This window comes from Oxyura jamaicensis, chromosome 3 (assembly GCF_011077185.1).
Source record: "Oxyura jamaicensis isolate SHBP4307 breed ruddy duck chromosome 3, BPBGC_Ojam_1.0, whole genome shotgun sequence".
Taxonomy (NCBI): domain Eukaryota; kingdom Metazoa; phylum Chordata; class Aves; order Anseriformes; family Anatidae; genus Oxyura; species Oxyura jamaicensis.
This window is the reverse complement of record NC_048895.1, coordinates 102658261-102676869: the sequence shown is the minus strand read 5'-3', so window position 1 is coordinate 102676869 and position 18609 is coordinate 102658261. Positions and strand designations below refer to the sequence as shown.

The 18609-nt window shown below is 36.0% G+C and overlaps 1 protein-coding gene across 5 annotated transcripts in view; it reads right to left on the bottom strand.

Moving 5' to 3' along the window:
- ASAP2 (ArfGAP with SH3 domain, ankyrin repeat and PH domain 2) overlaps positions 1-18609 on the bottom strand; it is an 88615-nt gene that overhangs the window by 8940 nt on the left and 61066 nt on the right. For 3 of the 5 annotated variants that reach the window (XM_035322720.1, XM_035322721.1, XM_035322722.1), the window contains 14 exons: positions 16679-16766; positions 15732-15780; positions 15456-15622; positions 13964-14097; positions 13169-13263; positions 11267-11456; positions 10747-10832; positions 10448-10563; positions 9923-9990; positions 9084-9197; positions 5643-5898; positions 2957-3118; positions 1682-1850; positions 413-480 (listed from right to left, as the gene is read on the bottom strand). In XM_035322720.1, the coding sequence (XP_035178611.1) occupies positions 413-480; positions 1682-1850; positions 2957-3118; positions 5643-5898; positions 9084-9197; positions 9923-9990; positions 10448-10563; positions 10747-10832; positions 11267-11456; positions 13169-13263; positions 13964-14097; positions 15456-15622; positions 15732-15780; positions 16679-16766 (1762 nt within the window). The remainder of the gene's footprint in view (positions 1-412; positions 481-1681; positions 1851-2956; positions 3119-5642; positions 5899-9083; positions 9198-9922; positions 9991-10447; positions 10564-10746; positions 10833-11266; positions 11457-13168; positions 13264-13963; positions 14098-15455; positions 15623-15731; positions 15781-16678; positions 16767-18609) is intronic. The other 2 variants (XM_035322723.1, XM_035322724.1) reach the window with 1 other exon arrangement.

Below are 18609 nucleotides of genomic sequence, written 5' to 3'. Positions count from 1 at the left end.
CTTGATTTTTTTATTTTTATTTTTTAAACTGTGGGAGTGATGAAGCACTAGCACAGACTGCTCAGAGAGGTTGCAGAGTCTCCTTCCCTGGAGGACCTTGCAAAGCCCTTCAGACATGGTCCTGGGCAACCCCATGTGAGCCGGGGTCTGGACCAGATGACCTCCAGAGGTCCTTTCCAACCTCAACCATTCCGCGATTCTTACTACATGGCTCCATTGCTGATAATACTTGGCCCCTAACTCTGTTCATGCAGAAAAGCTTTAAGCATAAGGGCCTACACCATCAAGAAAAGAAACTAAAACGCTGGTACTGATTGTGTTTAAATGTACAAGGTAAACTAAAAAGGCTCTCCTTTAGGCTGTAATAACAATAGCTTAATTACAGTAAAATAAATCTCTAAAGCACAATTACCAGTTTGTTGTAGAGACCCAAGTCCTCTAGACTGCCCTTTATTTGCTAAGCCAGATGACTTCTCAGTCCTGTTCAAAAAAAAAACAAACAGATTTTTTTCCATTTAAGAAACAAACAAGAACTCCAACCACAAATAAAATTCTTGTAACTTCTTCAATATATTCCAGTGTCTGGTATTTTGTTTTAAAATACTAGTTTGCTTCTCTATTTCTGAGTAGGCCAATGGTAAGTTGCACCTAATCTAAAAATGTAAGGCAGGAGAATTACATACATTCAATTTCTGCAGTTTGTGTAAAGCCAATTTTCTTTTCCTAAGTTCTGAAGTTCTTAACATTACTTTTTAAAAATTATTTGTGTGCTTTGTTAAAAATATGTATTGTGTCTGTACATTATAGCAAACTTCAGCAAGTTGCTTCTCCCTTTTACTTAGTTTGGTATATGCAAACAACAGGCTAGCAAGGAAGCTCAAAGGTTGTTTGCTTCTTTCACTCACAAAGCATCAACCATATATATTACCTCACATATACACATATGCATACATGCCCCTGTATTTTATTACCATCCAGGTTTGTATAGACAATACTCTACCAAATTTTCAGTGACGAAGAATCCATTAATTTCCCAGAAAATTTACTATCATATCTCACTAGGTTTACTTTGGGAAAGCTTTCCATAGCGTCTAAATTATTCTTGCTACAACTTAAAGGTTTTTTTAAAGTTTTTTTTAGATCTCTTTTACATGAAATGTAAAATGGAATGGCGTAATCCAATACTTTATATATCTTTAAAGACTAGCATCTGTGCTCCAGTTTCTTTCCTTTTTCTATTTTTTTGATATTTTTTTAATTTAAATATTCTCTATTCCAAGTCTCAACTCCTGCCATGAATGAAAATACTGAATGGAACCGAACAGAGGAAAAGCATGTGAACAAGTGGCACAAGCAGACATAATATTCCCTTCCTTATCTCTTGCTACTAGAAGAAAATTAGAAATGGATTATTCTTTGTGGCTTATTTCCATCAGGGCTAAGCATTCTGTAGATACTGTAAAAGTTATACAATATTAAATTGCTAGGCTGTTCTGTTTTACCACGGGAATCCTTGTCATCTGCTCCCTCAGTACCTGTCTTCTGTTCAGTCATATACGTTTGAACACACCATTGGCAAAGACTGCACGCTTTACAGATGACTTGCATGTTATATACCATGAAATTGAAAAGTTAATCATTAGGAAATATATGCAGTAAGTACTAAAATGGCATCAGTTACCCAGAAATAGGCTTTCTTTGAGAGATTCTACTAGGAGGTTGTGGGGGCAGTGGTGGTGGGGTTGGCTTAGTTTGTGGAGGAGCTGGTTGCTGTTTAGATTGCTGGTTCAAAGCTTCCATAATGCTGGCTGTCTTCGCCACTGGAGGCGGTGGTGCTGGAGAAAGCACATCTATAGAAAAAAAGTTAGAAAATGAAAAGGAATTAGACTTCTATTTACCTTTTTTTTTTTTTTGGTTGCACACTGGAACAGGCTCCCCAGTGAAGTAGTCACTGCACCAAGCCTGTATGAATTTAAGAAACATTTGGACTGTGCGCTAAGTCACATGGTCTAAACTTTTGGGTAGACCTGTGCGGTGCAAGGAGTTGGACTTGATGATCTTTATGGGTCCCTTCCAACTCGGTATATTCTATGATTCTATGATTTTGTCTCTTTGGTTCTCATCCACAGGTCTTCCTATTACAGGATTTATCTTCATCAAAGAAAAATGCTTTACTACTTGTAATCAACACCTTAAAACATGAAGTAATCCTTCCACTGGAAGGAAGAACTCTTCAGAAAGAGGTTCATATTTTGTTTCACCTCGTCAAGATCAGAGAGCTCACAAATACTTCAATTCATCAAAGCATTAAAGTACAAGCAAAGAAAATTCTCAAGTGTTACCAAAGTCATTCTGATCTAACATTTTCAAGAATATGACTATATTTAAAGTGATATTGTTCTTTGCTCAATCAAGGCCTTCAGTTGGTGTTTTATGGAAAAGTATTTGAGCAAGGGTCTGAAAAATGTAGTTTTGAGAAAACTCCTTTTTTAAAATCCTGTTATGATTAACATTTAGCTAAAGAAACTTCACATTATATTTGGTAATTCATTAAATTTCTATTGAATTCTTGAAACCAACAAAACAGCAGCTGGCAATGCATTAAAACATCTTTTTACACTCCTATGATCTTCAAGAATGCACAATGTGGAGATATAGCCCCAGGCCTATATGTAATGCTTATTTTTACAGCTCACTAGTGAGATATGCATCATTAAAACTACATATCAAAGAGGAAAGCTCTTTAGCTCTAGTAATAACTACTACTTCCCTTTGACCCTGTACTACACCATTCACCGGAATTTCAGAGAAGACAGTTCATACGAAGTTACTGGATGGGAACGATAGGCCGAAGCTACAGTCACCAAAAGAGGAAATATGAGTTGTGAAAATGGAAAAATAAGCCAACTATGATTAGATACAGCAGAAGGGAAAACAGGGGAAAGTGGAAACATACTTGTAGATGTTACACGCAATGGCGGCACAGGGGGATGAATAGCTGGTGGATCAGATGAAGATCTCTGCCTGCTTATACTTTCCACTCCTAAAGAATTAGTCTTCCACATTGTATTAGATGAAGAAATTGTCTGAATACCACTGCCAAGAACTGAAGGCTGGACTAAAAAGAGAGGAAAATACTATATTATTATTATTACTTACCCTAAGCACAAGCGTTAATATTCACACCCGTGCTTTTAAAAATGGTACAGCTACACACTATATAGGCTACATTCATGAAATCAGAACCACTGCCATCCTGCAGGAATGCCAGAGCAGAAATCAGAATCTGCTGTAAAAAATTACATGGAAGTTTCTGGTTGAAGTCTTACTAACTCTTTACCTTAATGTTTGTCTCCAGTCATTACCTTAAGATATGTCAACACTTGAAAAGCAGATATTTCTTAACAAGTAGAGAAGGCACATCTTGCTACCCTCTTTAATCCCTGACTGATAGCTGTAATTATCTCAGGTAGTCCAAGGAAAGGACCTCACCTTGAGTATTAGCAGACATTGCTGACTCAAAGTGAAACAGCAGTTTTGATTTGGAATCGACATAAAACTGGATTTCACCCAAACAAGAAGCTCTGACAACTAGTCATGAAACTAGCATCGGTTACGAAGTACTTCTTCTTCAGGGCTTCCTAAACGATTCCATTCTTAGGCTAAAGAGCTGCATCTCCATTTCATAAAACACACTATAGATTTCACCATGAGGCCAGTATTTTGCACTTATCATGTCACGTTTCCCTACTCAGAGCATGAGCATCATATTAAGAAAAGATGAAACAGAGTAAGGTATGAATAAATATCAGGTTGCAGGGAGAAGCATACAAGGCTCAAAAGACTTGGAGAACAGCTTAAAGCTAAGAGGATAAAGGAGCAACAATAATACATCATAAGCATACCAACAACAATATCGTCAATCAACAAGAACCTGAGATCGGTGACACTATCATAGCTTTTAACTAAGAATACAAAATGACAGGCTACTATATTGCTAGAGTAAAGAATACGAGTTAATAATCTCTCTGAGCCAGGCAGCATGCTTTCTTGGTGGGAGTTGCACTATACTGGTGCCAAAAAGTCTGGGGTTGGGAGTGAATTTAAAATGACACTATTTCTAGTGTCATTTAATCAAGGGCAAACAGTGGGTGAAATAGTATGGTTTGCCGTGGGTAATAAAACTTCAAAGGGTAAAAGAGTCTTTTTAACTCTCTTTTAAGAGAGTTTTTTTTATCCAACTGTATTACTAATTTAGGGATAGTATCTAACAGTTAAACAGACAGTGAAAGCTCCTTCACAGCCAAAAAGCCCGAGAAACTAGGTGAATTTTCTTGTTTGGTGGGGGAAGCATTCCTTTTTGTCAGGTAAAATCATATTAAGCTTAGACTTCATGCAAAAATGTTAGATGAAAGGAATCCCACCTTGGTGAAGGAACTTAGTTTGATATGCTGCTAAACTTCTCCCAGTCTCACAGCACCCTTTCGAAGTAGGACAACACCATGCTGTTCTATTGTTCCCAGCCTTTCTGCCCTCAAGACAACATATTTTTATCCAACTTCCGTGCTGCAGCCATTCCTGTGGGACCAACAACTGACTTTTCATATTACACAAATGTTCAGTTTGCAATCTCAGACATGGTCATGGTTGTATGGAGCTTTGTTTTCTAACCTCTGTAGTGCTTCCAAAGGCAGACACTCCCCATATATGCCTAGAACATTACCCACTTGTATCTCCTGATGTGGAGTTTGAACCACAGCAGTATAGAAAATCATGTTTACACGGTCATTTTTCTGGAATTTAACATTACATAGATGTGGCATACATGAGAGATGCTGATTAATCAAGGTATTGAAGCAATAAAGCACGCTGAACATGTACTGCGTAAAGATAACCTGTACACATTTCTCTACACTTCACCATGATCCAAACAGATTATATATGAACATAAGAATGAGGTTTACAGTGTCAGATTTAGTGGTAGGTTTTGCAAGCATGTATTTCTGAACGGGGATGAGACCAGTGTGTTTGTCATTGTTCAGCTAACCACCTGCAGTTACATTTTCAGTCAGCTAACAGTTCTGGAATTTATCCAGTTCTCCGCATCGTGAACCTCATACTTTGTTCCATTTTATTTCATCAACCTTGAATCACATTTCTATTAAGCAAAGTTTTTGCGATGTTAATGTCTCTCACGTTCTGCATACACTCTCCATTTTCCCAGGTATTAACATAATTTTCTACAGCAGCCAAATGCTGTGGAAATTTTACATGTTTAAATTTTCACTCTGACAATCACATCTTAAAGTAACCAAAGTGTGAAAAGATGGAATACAATCAAAAAGTACCTGCTGAACTAAATCCATTGCAGTCCCCCTTCTAGTAAGTTGTTTAACTTTACTGCGATTTCCTGGGCATTGTTTTTCCACACATTGTTGTGTACTTTCTTGCATGTACATTGAAAAATCAAACTCAGAATTGGCTGTGCAGATTAAATTCAAGTATTCAAGATGAAGTCATTGATATACTATTCTAATACTTACCTGTGCAATGTAATGTTAAAAAAAGCTTAAAAACATAAGGAAAAAACCTGTTACGATCCCATTCTTCTAACATACAATGCTATTTTCCAGTGTTAATACCTTTGCCAATATTCCGTGGAGGTAGAGGAGGTGCACTACTTGTAACAGGTACTGCAGGCTGAATGGGAGGTGGACTGCCACTGAGTATTGCTCCATACGTTTCGTTCTGTAATATACTTGGCATAAATCCTCTTTGCTTATCCTTAGCAATGTTCGCCGCATCTCTTGCCAACGATGCTACATTAGGCTGAAGTTGGTTTGATCCCAGCTGATAGAAGCTGACGGGCCTGTCCTCTCTCCGATTAGGACTGGGTTGCTTAAACACAGTAACAGAAGTACTCACTGATACCACATTACTGTACTCAATTTATTAATGGAAAGTTCTTAGTTTCTAGACAGTAAAAATGGCTTCTAAAATGTTTTTTTGTTGCTGCTAATACATAACCTAGAATCTACATTCCACCCTCTTCAAGACAGAAGTGTGCATGTCAATTAAAAAAAATGTAATGTGTACTGCATTTCAGAAAGTTGTAGTTTTTCATTTTCTCTTGTAGCATACTCCTATAGGATAATACTGTATCCTATATATACACACAGGGCTATACTGCTATAGATAGTAAATAGATAGTACAGATAATTTAGAATAGATCAAGCAAAGTTTTCCTGCATAAAAATACCAGGTCATATTTTCAAAACCACAGAAACAACTGAAGAACCTAAGCCCCATCTGAAGTCCAGCAGTGTTAAGACCAACATAGATTATGATCATCTCAAAACCAGAACAGAACTGTATCCAAGTACTCTACCTGTAGCTCAACCTACAACATAGTAGGAGCCCAAACTTCTCATGAACTCTTTTTAGCTCACTAGTATCACAGGATCAGTTAGTGAGATTACTTTAATTGGCAGCTGGGATGGAACATTGCTCAACCCCTGCACATTACCAAATGAGCTCTAATTAGTTGTCTTTGAGATTTGCAGCAAGTCATCTGTTTGCTATGCACACTTAGCATTATTTCTCCTGTTTCAACAGCAAGCATGATAATTGTTATTGAGTGATAATTAAAATAGCTAGAGTTATAAGTTCATATGGGTAGTGCAGGAGTGGGTTGCAACATTCCATAGTTCAGAGAGCATAAATATGTCTTTAGAAATAGCGTTAGATAAACACATAGCTGATGTACTGTCTGTATGAAATTAAAATAACCATTTAAAGTAAAAGCATTTGGGCAGAACAGATTTACACCAACAGTACCATGAATAAGCAATCAATTTTCCTCTAAATATATTTAGTGCCCACTCTGGATAGATCATTTAGGGCCTGTAGAAGCGTTCCAGCACAGTGTAATAGCTCAAAGACTTACCAGAATGATGTGTGTGACAGCCAGCCACATCAATCCCCACCTTTACTTTGGTTTAGCAGACTCACTCCTCACTGGCTCACCCTCCCCGTTCCCTGACCTCTCCACCGTCCTGCTTCTGGTATTCATTTCAGCCCATGCTTGCTTCTGCTTTCTAAACCATCAGAATTTTTTGTTTTGTTGACTTAGCTTTTCACTGGTTTAACAAACTGAAACAGCTTGATAAAGGGTCAAACGTGTGCCACAATGGAGGCAGAAGATGATCTAGGACCAGGCAGCAGAAACCAGTTGTATTGTTTTAGCCTTCTTTCAGGATAGGTTTGCTTTTCTGCGATTTCAGAAGTGTCAAGTTCAGAAACTACCCTTTCTGACAAAGACGACAAAATCTTTTCAATTGTTTTACCAGAAAGAGACAAGCCTAATATACTGATGCCTGTAAACAGAACTCTGATGTAATCCTAAGCACCAGCAGTATCCACCAGTGCATTCAATGTAGTCACAGACACTAGTCTGTGATTAATAGTCCTTAATCTCCTTTCAGAAGTCCCTGTAGTACAAGCCTATTAATAGCGGGCAGTGAAGTAGCAGTTTCATTACTTTAGCCTCATTGCTGAGTAGCAAATAACTTCTTATACGAGGTGAAACTCAAGGGACGGACCAAAAAAAGAACACAACTGCAGAAGGCAACTGGCAACAATAAAGGAAGTAAAGAAAAAATGAACTAAAAATCAAAAATAAAAATGTAGAGGGCCCAGTGTCCTATAAAGGCATTGATTTGATAAACATCTAGTTGTAAAGTACATAAAAGGTTTTAGAGCAGGGAAAAAAACAAAACCAAAAACCAACATACCAGAAGATTTAAAGCTGCTTTATCAAAAAGGACATCAGTATTGCTGTTATCATCTGGATGGTGACACAACATATAGGAATAGATAAATGGAGGGATATACTCTAATTCTCACCCAGAACTGGATTTAACAGCTCACAGACTACAGATCCTTGCACAGATACCAAAATTCTCAACAGAAATCTTAAGAAAATTCTCAGAAGGTAGCAATTACGCTTTGAAAGGGATGGCTCATGACATGTTTTTTACTCTTTGTTACTAAGTCCAGTGAAAGTCAAGAACCAGAGGTAATAGCTCTCTCGGATTAAGGACACAAGACATGGCAAAAGAACCCCACGCGGACAGGATATCACAAAAAGGATTTAAAAACCCCACATGTTCACCATTTTTCAGTGTTGTACAGGTATCAAAACTTGGTAGCTTGTTCCCTGTCTGTATGCTTAGGTACTTAAATACTTTTTTTTTTTTTTTTTTTTAAACTTGGTGCCTAGAATAGGAAAATTTGTATTTTTTTTTTAAATGGAACGAAGTTCCTACGCTACTGGAATACTTTGTCATGTGACTGCTTGTACTATGACCATCCTTGGAGGTATTCAAAAGCCAAATAGATATAGTTCTGGGCAACTGCTCCTAGGTGACCCTGCTTAACTAGTGTGGTTGGACCAGATGACCTCCAGAGGTCCCTTCCAACCTCAGCCAATCTGTGGCATCCTGTGACCCAGTAGCACCAGAGGTCCAAAAGGTCCATTAGGGTACAAAAGCAGAAGAACAAGAATATTTTTACAGGAAGATTCAGAATTAAGACCCTAGCCTTCTGTTAATGAACACACCTAATTTAATGCAAAAGTTTAGCACCGCTGAAGACAAGTGAACGAATTAATTGTTCCAAAATTAGAGACAGTGACTGGAGCTTTCTCACAAGAATGAGGAGATACTGTAAGGTATGGCAATTTTCCTAGCTTATCGTACTTCTGCTTGATGACCAGAAGGCCTAAATATTCCTGACGTGTTGAAACAATAACAACTACTATACTGTGTGTATATTGAGTGTTAAGAAAAAAAAAAATCACATCTGGCTAATTGCAATCCGATCATAACCACATGTTCATTTTTTTTTTATTTACTTTATATTAAGCAGGAAAACTAAGATAAACAGAAATTAAAATTTGAGCTTCTGAATTTTATTACTGAATGTCATTTTGCAATGTCTTAATACCTACATTAAGAAATAGTGTTACTGAGATTGTTATGAACATCGAATTTACACAGAAAATTAAGTGTTCTGATACAAACCTGTAGCTTTTCATCCATATCATCATCACTTTCATCAAGGTCTTCATGAAGTAATCGCCATTCATATTCTACATGCACGTGAGAATTAAATCTTCCAGACAGTGCTTGAGTAAGCTGAGGAACAAAAGATGACACTACTGGTATGTGCAGTACTTATTTTTAAAACAAGATACTTTAAAACAAAAAATACACATAGAAGGAACCTTCTTTCTAGGTACAAATACTACCTTTATTTTAAAAACAAACTTCAGTAATTTGGAAAGCGACTGCACTGGAGTGAGTTCAAAGAATGAAGTTCCGCCCAAACAGAACAGAACTAAATCAAAGGCAACTAGCCTTTTCATTACCCATTGCAGGCCCATTTTCCAGATTTTGACAAGAAACACCACATCCTATTTGCTTCAGTTTAGAAACTGCAGGTCAGAGAAATTAACTGCAATGGCAGGTTTTTTGATGTAGACTCACTTATCAAGGAACCTTGAACCCATCAATCCATTTTTCTTGTTTACTAAAAATAGTGATGAACTTTGTTTCTTTGGCCTTCATCCATAAAAAGTATGGTGATTTGATTTCAACCGGATGTCAGACAAAACTTCTGTGGATTTGAGGCCAATGTCTCAAACACAATCATGCTCTGGCACCAGGAAGTTAAGCATTTCCAAAGCATCTAAGAAAAAATATAATTTTCTTCATAAAAGCACGTAACTCGATTGTTTTTTCTAAGCAGAAGCCTATTCTGTCTGGAATAGATTTGTTGAATATTCAACTGTAAGCCATTGAGTATTCAGACATGATTCTGCTTATAAGTGCACAAACATATGGAAAGATGCAACACTTACCAGCTCTTCACAGTGAGTATGTTTTAAGCGTTTAGCTATATCAAGTGGCGTCTCTCCCGATTCATTAGCTATCACATCAAGAAAAGGAGGTTAGGATGATAAGAGGCATCATTATCCTGTCCATTACTAAAGACAGAGATATACTTGCAGGTACATAGCGAACTACTACATCAATACACTCTAAAATTCATCTCTTTCCTTCACATGGAGGTCCAACTAATAGCATCCCTCTGAACATGAGGAGCAGCAGCAACTCCACATGCCACATATATGGAATGATGGCCATGGAAAGGCAGTATATAATTAGGCAACAAGACATCAGTTGAAAACCTCGGTACATATTTAATGTTACACTTGACTTACACATAAATTTGTTTAAAAGCAACTTTAAACTTGAAATGAACAATGAATTATTTAATTATGATATAATTCTCTGAATAATGTTAAATAACCAAGGAGAAAATGCACTCACTTTTTCCCTACCTGCAGCAGTTACAAATACGAAATTGAACATTACCCTTTTACCTATTTCAATAGAAGCTTTCCCTCTGAGCAGCAATTTGAGGCACTCAACGTTGTCTGTCAGACAGCAGTAGTGCAAGGCTGTGCTACCTTTACATGTCTGCTTGTCTAGATTGCCACTACAGGAAAGAAGAGGAAAATTTATTAAAATAGGGTTCGTTCCTACTCTGTATTAGTAAACGTCGCTCATTACATGATTTTCAAAGAACAATATTACATTTGCAAATACTAGAATTCTTTTTAGATACTACTTGATGGAAAAGCAGCATCAGTAACAATTTAATAGTGTTTGATACGCTTACCTGTTCTGCACTAAAAAGTCAACTATATGGAGGGATGTCCGATCAACTGATCTAACAGCAAGGTGAAGTGCTGTTTCATCTTGCTCCTAATAAAATAAAAAACACATTAGTTTCTTCTGATTTACAGAGAAGCAGAAATTTTAATAAGGCATCAATTGGCTCAATTAAAATATTTAATTTCAAATTATTCCAACATGTTACCATTAGAATATCTGTTGCAAACCCTTTGTTCCTTCCCGTTTGTTCCTTTGAAGTAAATAAACAAATGAGTTTAAAAAAGCAAATAGATTATTGAAAAAAATAATGTTTAAGAATATTTTAAATATGGTAATTGGAAATAATTTTCTATTAAAATCTTTAATATCTTCTTTTGCTACAGTTAAATTACATCATTAAAGAGACAAATGTTCAGAACAGCATTTCAAACCTTAGCTTCAAATAAGAAAAAGTTTTTTTTTATTATGAAAGCATATTGAACTTTTTAACGATGTCTTTTTCTAATAAAATTTACCACACTTACATGCCCATTGGCCAGTGGAATTTTTTCTGTGAGATCCACACCGTCAGCATATACTTGGACTAGCCCAAAAATATCTCTTGATTTGACAGCTTCACAAAGGGCATGCAATTTAGCTGCATTGTCAGCGTGCTTTTTCCTTGCATATTTTCTCTCAATATACTTGGCAGTAATATAATCTTTTCTTGCATTCCTGAAATTGAATATATTTACTTTTATAATTTTTAGCAGAAGATGGTTAGGATTTCCATAAATACATGTAAGTCATTAGAAATAAAATCTGAGACAGACTGTAGTTCTCATTCATTGTCGTTTTTCTTTTAAAATATGCATGTAAGACATGGAGTCTCATATTTCCAGTATGAAATGTAACTACAATACTGATACACACCATAAATTTTCCCCTCTGAACTCTGATGTAATACTGAGATCAAGAATACTCAGTTTTACGCACAGAATACAATAACGCTTCGTGATCCTGGTTGCTAACAGCAGCTTACAGGTTGTTTACCTGACTTGTACTCCTGCAAGTGCTGAAAAGGGACAGAAGGCATGGGATATAAAAAACTGTCTTACACCTCCGTGCAGGCTACCCAGGCTTTGGATCTGTATTTACAGCAGTGGCTATGTTCTGTAAAGCAACAATTCACCCCAGCTGTAACAGATAGGGGTAACGTAGCAGAGTTTTTAGCTTCACCTCTAAGTTGAGGTGAAACCTATCGCTTAGTACACTTGAATAAGTACATGACTTAACCACTTTTGCTGTTAATACACAGCTAACGAGCAACTATTCCTTTTCCCATCACTCTATGACAGGATCTGTCATGCATCTCACAAGCATAACTGCTTACCAGCTCTTGGGATGTACACAACATTGCACAGAAGGTATTTGACAAAGCCAAAATTTATCATCTAGATATTATAATAGTGGGCAAAAAGAAAAAAATAATCTGAAGAATAATAGATTGAATCAATAGATATATCCTCTTTTTCCTAAAACAGAGGATGATACTCTTTCATGGTTTTAAAAAATGTCAGTTTTCACTACCTTATTTAATGAAAAAAAACACAAATTTGACATACAGATTTTTCAGAGTAAATGACATCTTAAAAAATGTCTCATTTTTACAAAGTATTTTAACCTATTAATTTAGCATTCAGTAAAAATATTAGTACTTTTAAGTAGTAGTGTAGTTTATATTATTGTTGACAGAAGCAATCAAAAATTATTAAAATTGTAGCATTTAACATTGACTCTGTCAGAATGGTGCAAGTCTGCATAACATAAAATCAGCTGCATCCAAAGCCATTTTTTCTGGGTTTGTTTCTGCATTATTTACCACCTCTCTTACGACAACATAGGATGCAGCCAAGTCAGCAGCTGTCCTTGCTATGTCTCTGCCATCACAGGTGAGTGTTACTGAGCAATTCAGTTAAATGTTCTCTTGTCACTCTCTGTAGTTATGGACTGAAGTCCTAGGAAGGGTCTCTACATAGTAGGTGTTCAGTACCTTTCAGGGAAATGTATACTTCATTCTAATTTCTGTTTTGTGTTTAAAAAGCACAAAGCAAATCGAGTTGGTTTTAATCTCTATTTTTGTGCCTTTGTGCATCTTTAAAATTCCCAACAAGTTGTATTTAATTTCTTCCTGTCCCACAAATCATGATCGAGAGAGCTGGTACTATAATCCCAACTATTACTGAAGGTACAATCAAATAAAGTTCAATAAAAGAGACATGCAAAGGATCAGAAAAATAATAAAAAAAATACTCCTTGGCTATAAGGCTATATTTAAAGTATTACACATTTTCCATAGCATGCTGGTGCAAATCATGAGGGGACAAGCCATTAGCAATGCCAAATTTAATGCCTACTTTTTTCAGAAGTAGTGGCTTTTTACTTACATATCACTGCTTGGATTAGGTTTGATCATCTCATCAACTGGCAGACAGAATTCCATAATCTCATTAAACCCAGCATTCCCAATATTCTTTGCAAGCTGTCAAAAAAAAATCCACAACTCACTAACAAATGTGTTTGGTTATTTGTCACGCACATACTGGGGGAGGACAAGGGAAAATAGGGGTTGGGACTTTTGGTTTCCGACTCCTAGTTCTGCTGTTGTATCAGTGATCATGAACAAACCTTTTTGGACAACAGTTTTCAGCTGGGATTCAACACACAAGTAACTGAAGAATCAAGACAATAGTCTTCGTAGTGTAAGATACTTAGTGCTGTGTGAGAACACACATGAACTGCGACAGAGCAGCTGATACATGGTAACTTCTTTGTGTAGCAAAGCCACATACATTTTCTTCCTTTGAGGATTAATTATTTAGCATTTTTAGGGGAAAATTTTCATGGGGTATTTGTGAACTTCAATTTTTAATCTAAGAGGCATTTTTAAGAGAATACCGTTGTTTGACATATAAAGAGCAGCCAAGGGTAAAAAAAAATAAAAAAAAGTGGAAACAAAATATTAAACCTTTATTAATTTGAATTCTAAGATCAGGCAAAGTTTACAGCAAGTCACTATGTTCTTGGAGGCTCCCATTATCTTGAGGAATTACACTTCCTTAAATTAGACTTATCAAGAGGCAACTTTCAAGACTGGAACTATATATAAAGTGACAAAAATATAGTTGTGTTGGAAGTATTTTATAGTACTATTTTTAAGTCAATAAAAGCTATTTCATTACCAAAAGTTCAGATGTTCCCAGCACATCTAATGTAAGTGATTGCATTCTGGAATAGTGAACACCAAGTTCTCTATGAATTCCTGAGCATTCAATGCAGGTTAGAATTCCCAAATTTGTCGAAAGCCAGGTAGGATCTGAAACAAAAGGTACCCACAGAATTAAATTAATTCATGTAATGGCTTCATTCTAGAAAATGCAATACACAGAAATGAGATTCTGTAAAAATAAGATTCTTATACATAAATTATCAGATCTTAGTGTTTATGCCTTTACGCCTTTACTTTGTCTCTGTTGGGAAACACAAACCAGGATTTATTTATTTTTTTATGATGAAAGAAGCAAAAATGCAATTTTTAAATTTGTGTGTGCGCTCACGTGTGTGTGTGTAAAGGGCATTTACCCCAAAGGGAGCCTCTCAAATAGTCTGGTTCATCTTTTTCCACGCTTTCAAGAAAAGTATTTTTCATAAACACCAACATTAAGGTGTCACATTCTCAATCAGGGGCTATAGGTGCAATACAATCTAAAATAATGATGTCTAGAGTTTTTTATTTTGTATTTCAAATACAGACTTTAGACTATGTGAAGCAGCAGTGATTACAAAGTATACCTACAGTGAGTTCTCACTCAACTGTTTCAAAGACAGTAAAACTCATCCCTCTCCTTTAATTACTCTTCCTTGTCTTTTTTCCCCTGTATTTTGCATTCTTGCTAAAACGTTCCCTCGTTTTCCTGAAAATAAGTCATTTCTGGAGATTGAACATTGATTCATCTGGAGATTGACATTTATTCATTTGATAAAGGTGTGGTAGTAGCTATTTAGAATCTTCTTTAAAGACAGCAGGATTGATTCTTCTCATAGTTTTATACGGTATCTACTGCTGGAAATTATTATTGATTTATAAGATGCATACTGGTTTAGAACGTTTTCAGCTACAGCATCAAATCCGAAAAGCCTAAGTCCTGCGGTGCCTCTGTAACACTGGAAACAGCAGGAATTTAAAAATAATTTGAAGAGGATTAAAGTAGAAATGAATTGATCAACAAAACCAAAACCAATGCTCCAAAACACAGTCAGCAGATGCATTCTTTTCCAGTAAGCGCAGTCTTAGACCATCTCCTGGCTCACTCTCAAAGCTGAATATAAAAAGTTAAAAAAAATATGGTGCATTAGGAAAATGCCTTGAGTATCTTACTGCCTTCCTTGCCCAAGTATTATGTAAACATGTGGGCTAATAAAGCAAGTTCAATTGATTTATATCAGCAAAATACATAGGAGAAAAATATGCTTTTCAATACCTTTTCTCCCCACTGACAATATGCACATAAAAAAATCAATCTTACTAAAGCAGTGTAATTGAATTGTTAACATATTCTACTGTGTACAGTCTTTGTGATATAAGGAGTAAAAGAGAAAGCATAAAATATCAGCTTAAAAACTCTCATGATACATAGAATTTTTACCAATTAGAAATATGCTTAATAGAGTCACCTTGTGCTCCACAGTCACAACACACATCATTTCCAGTCATCCTCTGGACTTCAGATATAATTTCTTTTGTCAGTTCCTGGACAATATTATTTTCTCCTGTGTTATCATCTCCTTTGAATGCATTATTTAAAGCTTCCTCTTTGCTGTTTTGTAGAACAGATGTCCATCTAAAATGGCAGTAATATTTTGCTATTAAATGTTTGGGCACTTCTGAAGTTCACGGTAACATCTCAGAAGGATACCAGTATCAGAAATAAAATTAGACAAGTAACTCACATTTGACATTCCTGTTCATCCTCTGCTTGAAAGTGGTACGTCCTGTCATCTGCACAATAAATAATTCATGTACGGATTAAAAAACTGGTTTTGCAGAAAACTCTTGGAAAAGTCTAAGATTTATTGGTGTTTGACTCGTAGGGTCTCTGGTCTCATCACTGGAGCATTGACAGCCAAAACGTCTATTCAGCAAGTTTCACTTGCAATGGGTACAGTTAGTTCATCTATGTTCACACAAGGTAGCTTGTTGCTCTTTACACAGATACCTTTCTTCAGTGCTGAGATTTTATTACACAAGCAGCGGGAGAGCAAAATAATTTTTCCATATTCTAGATAAAACCTCAGTAATCATAAGTCTAAAGTTCTGCTAATGGCAAGATGGGGAGTGTCTAAAATGTATACTCCTTATTTGAGGTCATCTGTGTATAAGAGAGGTTTCAAGTTTCCAAACGATCTCTTAAACTGAGGTAATCAAAAAAGGCAAGCTTGTCAGGCTCAAAGACACAATCAAGATAAAGACACAGTCAGGATAAGCCCTAGGCTTCTCCAATTCAATCAAACACAGAAAGTGTGGTTTAAGCCTTCTTTTGATCCTGTACAAAGTTATAACTTTCTAAGATGATCAGCTCTGACATTTTCCATAAGTGATGTCACAGCAAAAATATCGTTACCCTGTTGTATGGTGACACAAAATGATACAGAAGTACTTGGAGTAAACATAGCTCTATAGAAAGGTAGTCTTCCAAAGAGACAGAGTTAGTTTGCATTACGCTAAAATGCATGAAATGGTAAACTGTCCTAGAAAGGGCATTTTATAAAGCTTTCGTTTTACTTTAACATTTTATAAATACTAAAATATTTAAGTTGATTATTGACACGCCTTCAGAAGTAACGCAAACCCCTTTGATTATTAACTGTAAGTAAAAAGAAGTAAACAACAAACCTACGTGATATGAGGTCAAAACATTTTTTCTCCTCTGGATTTGTTTTCACTTGGCAGGTTAACAGATTGAGCTTTGCTGGAGGTCGGTTAGCCTATTTGAAGATAAAACAGGACACAAACTTTAGTATACTCACACTGCCTGAGTCCTGCAGTCCAAAAACATGCGATAACATCTGTCTGGCCAAAAAGACTTGACAAATGGCTGCTACTTCAACTTTTAAGGTATCCACGTTTTGATTTATGCTTTCTTCTGGATAACTGCTTTGTAAACTATGTTTTCTTATACTTGGCTATTTTGTTCACTGATAACTGGATAAATACTAGAATTTTGAAAGGGGGTTGAGGTGATAGCACCTTAACTGTCACTGCTTTGATCACCTTACCAGTAATATTTATCTCAAACAACCAGGCATAACAAAACGACATACATCTTACTTTAATTTAACCCTCTAACATACAGTTTAAAAAAGTTAGTCATCTAGGTTTTCAATAATCAGTGAAGAAAGGGAAGGACTCTCAGCAGACATTTAATCCCAACCAGCCTGCCAAACTGAAGGAAAATAAGAAGTTTGCACAGAGAAGTCTTGCAACAAACATGGAAAACTAAGCTGAGGCAGTTCATTACAAAAAGGTGTAGTTAAATAGCATATTATATCCTATAGGGATATATGATTTCAAGTTAATTTCATCCCACCTACTTCAGTTCCTTACTGAATAAAAAGTGGCAATGTTTTATTAACAGCAAAATTAATAAGCAAATTTCATTTTGAAATAAGTCTCATAAAGACTACAAAGACTTTCCAAATAGTAATTCTGCACTAATCTCTTCTTTCTCTTAGCCTGCCTGTCTACAGATCTGGGGTAGGACCTAGGAAGACGTTATGTTTGCAACCTTGACTTGAGTGATTAGGAATTAAGAAATCACTATTGTAAAGATCAAAATATACATAAACACATTACCACGCTTAACATTGTGTTTTAACCTTTTTAATCTATCAAGCTGCTAAAACAAAAAATAATCGTCTAAGAACAAGAATTATCAAATGAAGCTGACCTGTCGCATAATGTAAGTAACTTGCAAGGAATCATAAGAAAGGTAGATCTTCTTAATCTCTTCTAAATTTATGGATAAAACATTTTATTCAAGAAGAAGGGAGAACAAGTCTGAGATTTCCTAAGAACAATCTGATAAAATGATGCAGATGGCGAAAAAAGGCTAACAACATCATTATATTGGAAGACCAGGAAAAGATCAAAACCATGGAAGAACGTAAGGAAAACAGTCACATATTCTTTTTTTTTTTTTTTTTTTTTTTTTTAAAATGTCACAGCGTCCTTGCAAAACAGCACGTTCACGCTTTGCCCAACATAACCAGCAGACAAAGTCATTCATGCTTTGAAACAACAAACCTGCAGGTCATTTGCTGGGCTATGTCAACCAAATTGTACCCATGAGAGGTTCTGGAAGCAGCAAGATGACAATTAATTGACAACCACATTGTATTCTCTGCCTGGTAAGTAGCTTTTTGAATTCCAGGCATTCCTTTAAGCAGTAGAAGGGCACACAGTTTTCATTATTTTAGCCTACAAACAGCAAGAGCTCTCTGAAACTAGAAGTATGCAAGAGAATATCTTGAAAATGCCAACTCGGGCCTATTTTCTTGGTTATGTTTAAATATACTTCATAGCCATAGCAATACAGTTTCCAGTGTTTAAATTTTTAATGTGTTTGTTGTCCAAGACGTGTCCAGGAGCTGCCTATAATGAAAATACAAAATAAAGCAAACAAAAATCAAAATGTGTTTGTTAAAGAAGCCACCGGGCAGCTTGTATGGATCTTTCTCACAGATTGTATGAGAATGTAAAAATGTAAGGAAATTCCTGTTAAGAAAGAATCCATTTGCTGGAAACTACAGAAAAGTCCCCAGGACTTTG